At 47.5% G+C, this 7500-nt stretch overlaps 1 protein-coding gene across 1 annotated transcript in view; it reads left to right on the forward strand.

Moving 5' to 3' along the window:
* The window catches only part of LOC145394394 (glutamate receptor ionotropic, kainate 2-like), a 65138-nt gene that overhangs the window by 26078 nt on the left and 31560 nt on the right, over window positions 1-7500 (forward strand). Inside the window, exons 3-4 of the mRNA XM_080268267.1 lie at window positions 3710-3961; window positions 6833-7008. Of these exons, the coding sequence (XP_080124393.1) occupies window positions 3710-3961; window positions 6833-7008 (428 nt within the window). The remainder of the gene's footprint in view (window positions 1-3709; window positions 3962-6832; window positions 7009-7500) is intronic.

The raw sequence follows: 7500 nt of genomic DNA on the forward strand, positions 1-7500 counted from the left end.
GAGGATGAAGACGGCAGTAGTAAAGCAAGAACACACTGATAAAGGAAAGAAAAAGACGTAGGATTACAGTGAATACGGAATGAAAGAAAACGCTGTCTTTCAATAATCCGTCATCTCATTTACCCCTTCCTCTTCTTCATGCACTCTCCCCACCTCTTTTCTGTTCTCTCCACCTCTTTCCCACTCTCCCCACCTCTTCCCTATTCCCCCCGCCTCATCACCTCTCCTGCCACTCCCTTCCTTCCCCATTTCTTCCACTCTCCCCTCCATCGTCTCCTAACCCCTGCCGTTCTATACTTCGCTGGTTCCTCTGTCCTTTCTAACCCAGTTCCTCTCTTCTCACTCTCTCCTCTTCTCCTCCTCCCCTCCCTTTCTCCTCTCTCTGCCATCGCCTCTCTCCTTCCACCTTCTCTCCCTTTGTATCTCTTCCCCCTCCCTCTCTTCCATCGCACTCCCCTTCACCTCCCTCTCCTCCCCCACTCACTTTCCTACCCCTCCTCCTCTCACTCCCTCTCCCCTCTTCCTTTCCTTTTCAGTTTTTCTCCTTCACTTCACCCATCCTCCCCCCTCCTCCTCTTTCCTCCACATTCCTCTCCCCTCCCCATCCTCTCGTTTCCTTCACTTCTTCTACCTCTTCCCTCCCTCCTTCCCCTTCCTCCTCTCCCCTCCGTCTATTTCTTTCCCCCATCCTTCATCTGTCCTACCCCCCCCCCCCACGTCCCTCTGTCCGTCTGTCTGTCTGTCTATCTGTTTCTCTCTCTCTCTCTCTCGTTTTCCCTACCTTCCTCTTCGTGTTTTCTTCCTCCCTTTTTTTCTCTTCTACCTCTCTTTCTCCCCTTCCCCTGGCCTATCTCTCTCACTCCTCTTTTCCTCCTCTTCTCTCGCTCCCGCATTTCCTCTTCTCTCTTCCCTTTCCCTTCCGCTTGCCTTCTACTTTCCTCCCTCACTTTCTGTTCTCTCTTCCTCTTACATTGCCCCTTCTCTCTCTTCCTCTCCTCACCATTCCCTTCCTCTCATCCCTCCGCCCTCTCTTTCCCCTACTCCTCTCCCCCTCTCTCTCCCTCCTCCTGTCCTCCTCCCTCCTCTCCCCTCCGTCTATTTCTTTCCCCCATCCTTCATCTGTCCTACCCCCCCCCCCACGTCCCTCTGTCCGTCTGTCTGTCTGTCTATCTGTTTCTCTCTCTCTCTCTCTCTCGTTTTCCCTACCTTCCTCTTCGTGTTTTCTTCCTCCCTTTTTTTCTCTTCTACCTCTCTTTCTCCCCTTCCCCTGGCCTATCTCTCTCACTCCTCTTTTCCTCCTCTTCTCTCGCTCCCGCATTTCCTCTTCTCTCTTCCCTTTCCCTTCCGCTTGCCTTCTACTTTCCTCCCTCACTTTCTGTTCTCTCTTCCTCTTACATTGCCCCTTCTCTCTCTTCCTCTCCTCACCATTCCCTTCCTCTCATCCCTCCGCCCTCTCTTTCCCCTACTCCTCTCCCCCTCTCTCTCCCTCCTCCTGTCCTCCTCCCTCCTCCTCCTATACCCCCCATCTTTCCTCTTCCGTCCCTTCCTCCATGTCCCCATCTTTCCTCCTTCCTCCCTCCCCTTCCCTTCCTCTCACTCCCCTCCTTTCTTCCTCCCTCCTCCCTCCCTCCCTCTCACTCCCCTCCTTCATTCCTCCCTCCTTCCTCTCTCTCCTCCCTCCCTCCCTCTCACCTCTCCCTCTCCCTGCTAATAGACTTCATTTATTTTGGTTGTTTGTGGAGTGAGAAGGCTCCGTTACCGTGTGGACCATTCCCAAACGCACACATTAACCACACCCACGCCTTGATGTGGTGGTTGTGGTGGTGTGGTGGTGGTGGTGGTGGTGGCGACTGGCTGTGGTAGTGGTGGTGCCTGTGGTTGTGGTATTGGTAGTGGTGGTGGTTGTGACTGGTTGAGATGGTGGTGGTGATGGTGGTGACTGGTTGTGGTAGTGGTAGTGACTGTGGTTGTGGTAGTCGTGGTAAGTGGTTGTGGTGGTGGTGGTGGTGCAGCCGAAATTCATCAGTGTGGATTTGGTTGTGGTGGTGGTGGTGATGGACGTGGATGAGGTGGCTGTACATGATGTGGTTGCTCTTGCTGCTCTGGTGGAACTTGTAGTGTGGAGGAAATTAGCAAATGTGGTGATGTTTGTGGTAGATGTGGATGTGGTAATGGTTAAGACAAGAATACCACCACCACCACCACCACCAATAATAATAATAATAATAATAATAAAAATAATATAACACTAATAATAATAAAAATGAAAATAATAATAAGACTAATAATAATAATAATAATAATAATAATAATAATTTTAATAATACTCACCTTACCTGGGAAAATGCTGATGACATCTGAGGCAACGAAAATCACTAAGAGAATTTCCAGTTACTCTCCCTTAGCAATGTTTCCCAGGCGATTTATTCTTGATACTTCGACCACGTCCACTCTATAAAGAAAGAAAAAATAATGTTACTACTTTGCTTTAGTCTACTTTATCTTTGCAAGTCTATTTCCACTTTGAAAATAGATAAATGCTCACGTTTTGGCTTTACTCCTCTCTATCCTTGTCTTATTAATTTTTTTTTAACATCCAGTCTGAAAAGAAATAAGCGATTTTTTTCAATGTATTCTGTTTTTCTTTCTCCTTTCGTCCCTGTCAAAATAAAGACCAGCTTTGATTTATTTCTCTCTCTCTCTCTCTCTCTCTCTCTCTCTCTCTCTCTCTCTTTATGCGGAGATGGAAGCTTTTGCTCTTGTTATCGGTCGTGTCGTGTTGTCTGTCTGTCTGTGTTTATTCTCAGGCATCTGTGTGTGTGTGTGTGTGTGTGTGTGTGTGTGTGTGTGTGTGTGTGTGTGTGTGTGTGTGTGTGTGTGTGTGTGTGTGTACCAGACAGATCCACAGGGAGACAGGCAGGGAGGAAGAAAGCTAAACAGGGAGACAGAAAGGTAGGGGGCAAACACAAGACGCGAGAGAGGCAGACAGGCAGGCAGGCAGGGAGGCAGGAAGAGAGGCAGGCAGGAGGAAGGCAGGAAGGCACGAGGTAGGCAGAACGGTAGTGAGGTAGGCAGGAAGGGGGGGGGAAGGAGGCAGGCATGGGGTGAGGCAGACAAGCAGAGAGGCAGGCAAGATGATGGACAGGCAGGAAAGGAGGCAGGCAGGGAGAGGCAGCCCCAGTATGTCTAGCCTACACGCGACACCCACACTCCCTTCTACTTTACCTCTCTCTCTCTCTCTCTCTCTCTCTGTCACGTCAATTTTCCTTCTTATTTTTCCTTCGTATTTTCCTTCGTCGTCCTCGCTCACTTATTTCCATTTTCTGCGTCTCTCTTTACTGGGCTATTTCCTTTGATCTCGTAGTCTCTCTTACTTCTCAGATTTGCTCTCTCTCTCTCTCTCTCTCTCAGAAGGGGATAAACTTCCTCCTCTCTTTCTTGGAAGTGTCGTCACTCTCCCTTCCAGTGTTTTTCAACTCTGTGTGTGTGTGTGTGGGTGTGTGTGTGTGTGTGTGTGTGTGTGTGTGTGTGTGTGTGTGTGTGTGTGTGTGTGTGTGTGTGTGTGTGTGTGTTTTAGCCCTAAGTCTAGCTCGCTTCGTAGGAACTATTAAACTTAAAATATATCTACATAACTCTCTCTCTCTCTCTCTCTCTCTCTCTCTCTAAACTCACCCCTCTCTCACTATCTCTAATCTCTCTCCCCTAACAGCCTGTGAGCAAATCTACTTCGGGGTCCAGGCCGTGTTCGGTCCCTCAGATCCCCTCTTGGGCTCCCATATACAATCCATCTGCGACGCACTGGACATCCCACACCTGGAGGCTCGGCTGGACCTTGAACCCGAGTACAAGGAGTTCAGTATAAACCTCCACCCGAGCCACGAGGTTCTAAATAAGGCCTTCCAAGACGTTATGACCTTCTTGAACTGGACTCAGGTGGCCATCATTTACGAGGAGGATCTGGGTAAGTAATTTTCTTTCTTGTATTTTCATTTACGAGGAAGATTTGGGTAATATTTTTTTTTTTCTGTATTATCATTTTAAGTTATTTTTTTGTATTTTTTTTCATTTACGAGGAAGATTTGGGTATTTTTTTTTTTTTTATTTACGAGAAAGATTTGGGTAAGTAATTTTTTCGTATTTTCATTTACAAGGAAGATTTAGGTAGATGTTTTTTGGGGTCCTGTCTTTAATCTACCGTCTACTCTTTCCATCTGTACTTTCTCTCTCCTTTCTCTAATTTTTAAAAACTGGATATAGATGGTGATTTTTTCCTTCACGGGGGTTTGTGTACATAATTTTTTCTTTATTAATGGAGAGTTTTTTTTTTTTCCTACCTGTCATCCCTTCTTCCCTTTATATCTGCCTGTCATCCCTCCCTCCCTTTCTTTCTGTATACCTGTCACCCCTCCCTTCCCCTTCTCTCTACCTACCTGTCATGCTTTCTCCCCTTTATGTCTACCTGTCACCCTTCCCTCCCTTTCTCTCTGTCTACCTGTCATCCTTTCTCCCCTTTATGTCTACCTGTCACCCCTCCCTCCCTTTCTCTCCATCTACCTGTCATCCTTTCTCCCCTTTATGTCTACCTGTCACCCCTCCCTCCCCATCTCTCTACCTACCTGTCATCCTTTCTCCCCTTTATGTCTACCTGTCACCCCTCCCTCCCCTTCTCTCTACCTACCTGTCATCCTTTCTCCCCTTTATGTCTACCTGTCAAACCTCCCTCCCCTTCTCTCTACCTACCTGTCATCCTTTCTCCCCTTTATGTCCTTCTTTTACTTACAGAAGATGAAGAGAGGAAAGAAAAACAAATTAAAAAAAAATGGCGATTGTGTCTGAGAGGCACTTTTTTGGCCTATGCTACTGTTATGATTATTTGGTAACTATCTGGTAACTATTTTGGTAACTACAGAATCTGGTAACTATATGGTAACTCTTATTTCTTTCCTCTGTGCTTATCATGTTTTTTTCCATGCTGTCTTGTAGTGTCTGTCTCCTCTCCCTTATAATTCTATCTTTCTGTCTGTCTGTCTCTGCTCCAATTTCTCTGTCTTCTGTCTACTTATCAATTTGTCTATCTATCCACTTACCCATCTACCTACCTACTTCTATTATCTATCTATCTATATTTATCCATCTATCTACCTATATACACATCCTCATCCTGACCTACCCACCTGCCTACCTATCTGTCTATCTATCTATCTGTCTATCTATCGATCTTCCACACCTCTCTTCCCTCCACCCTACCTTCATATATTCCTTCCCATCCTTCTCACTTTCTTTCCCTTCTCTCTGTCAAAGCTGTTATTGCTAGTGCCCCCCCCCTCTCTCTCTCTCTCTCTCTCTCTCTCTCTCTCTCTCTCTCTCAGTAACTCTATCTTCCTTCCCCTTCCTTCTTCCTTCCATCATGCTTTCCTCCTCACTCTATTTACTCTTTCCTTCTCTTCCTTCCATCCAATATTCCCCCCTCCTTCAGTCACCCCCCCTCTCTCTCTCTGTCTCTCTCTGCTTGTCTGTCTGTCTGTTCGCCTGTCTGTCTGTGTCTCTTTTATCAACCAAACACACACACACACACACACACACACACACACACACACACACACACACACACACACACACACACACACTCATTCCTTCCCCTACAACACACCCACTCAAACTCTCCTCACAACTTCGACTCTGCAAAACTCACCACCTTGTGTTCTCTCCCATTCCTCCAATACCCTACTTCCCTCCACTTCCTCTCTCCCTCTCTCTCTCTCTCTCTCTCCACACCTCTCACCCATTCCTTCCCCTTCAGTTCACCTCACAACTTCTCATCCACGAAATTCTCAAACGCATGTTCACTCTCCTTCCTCCAATATCTCTCCTCCCTCCACTTCCTCCCTCCCTCCAGTAACTTTCCTCCCTTCTCTCCACCTTCCTTACCTCCATCCCTCACCCATTCCTTCTCCTTCAATTCACCTCACCAACTTCTTACTAACAAAACTCCCCAGTCGTGCTGTCTCTCCTTCTCCTCCCATTCCAATCTCTTTTCTCCCTTTCCTCCCTACTTTCCTCCTTCCCTCCAGTAACTTTCCTCCCTTCTCTCCACCTTCCCTACCTCCATCCCTCACCCATTCCTTCTCCTTCAGTTCACCTCACAACTTCTCAAAACTTTCTATTCTTCTTCACATGGCAGGGCGAAACGAAGGAATTACTATACTCCCTTCCCTTTTACTTGGCTTAAAACACACCGCTAGTCACGAAGAAGTGCTATCGGAAGGACTGGACTTACACCTCGCTAATCTCCATCGTGAATGCTGAGATAAAACGAAATAAACACAAGGCCTCAGCACTAGTCACGAAGAAGTGTGAATAAGGCTCAAAAGTACGAAAATCTGGGCCAAGTTAAGGTGGACGAACTATAGGGGAAGCTGCTGCTGTGGCCCCAGGTTCAAGTGAAGCGTGAACCCAGTGGACTGCAGGCTTAAAGTGCCCTGCTGCGGACCACATCCTCCTTTCGGCACGTAGTGAAGTTTCTCCCTACCTACCTACCTACCTACCTACGTATCTACCTACCTACCTACATACATACATATATACCTCCCTCCCTCCTTACCTGCCTACCTACCTCCCCCCCTCCACTTCACCCTAAATGCACCCAACCTACCTACCTACCTACCTTCCTACCCACCTACCTACCTCCTTACCAACCTACCTAATCTACCTACCTACCTACCTACCTCCCCTCCACTTCAGCCCAAACACACCCAGGCACTTAAACCGCATGAACTATTTATTTATCTTATTCCTTTCCTTCCTATAATTTTTCCTTTCCTTTCTCCTCCAGGTCTCATCAAGCTTCAAGAACTGGTTAAGACGCCCCCGAAGGAGCACATGGAGTTCCTGATCCGGCAGGGGAAGCCCGGGAACTACAGGGAGCTACTGAAGGAGGTGAAGCAGAGGGAGATCTTCAACATCATCGTGGACACCAAACCCGACAACATGAATCACTTCCTTAGAGGGGTGAGTTAAGGAGGTGGAGGAAGTGAGTTAAGGAGGTGGAGGAAGTGAGTTAAGGAGGTGGAGGAAGTGAGTTAAGGAGGTGGAGGAAGTGAGTTAAGGAGGTGGAGGAAGTGAGTTAAGGAGGTGGAGGAAGTGAGTCAAGGAGGTGGAGGAAGTGAGTTAAGGAGGTGGAGGAAGTGAGTTATGGAGGTGGAGGAAGTGAGTTAAGGAGGTGGAGGAAGTGAGTTAAGGAGGTGGAGGAAGTGAGTTAAGGAGGTGGAGGAAGTGAGTTAAGGAGGTGGAGGAAGTGAGTTAAGGAGGTGGAGGAAGTGAGTTAAGGAGGTGGAGGAAGTGAGTTAAGGAGGTGGAGGAAGTGAGTTAAGGAGGTGGAGGAAGTGAGTTATGGAGGTGGAGGAAGTGAGTTATGGAGGTGGAGGAAGTGAGTTATGGAGGTGGAGGAAGTGAGTTATGGAGGTGGAGGAAGTGAGTTATGGAGGTGGAGGAAGTGAGTTA

Source organism: Coenobita brevimanus, chromosome 27, assembly GCF_032717465.1.
Source record: "Coenobita brevimanus isolate Jiangsu-jjx chromosome 27, ASM3271746v2, whole genome shotgun sequence".
Taxonomy (NCBI): domain Eukaryota; kingdom Metazoa; phylum Arthropoda; class Malacostraca; order Decapoda; family Coenobitidae; genus Coenobita; species Coenobita brevimanus.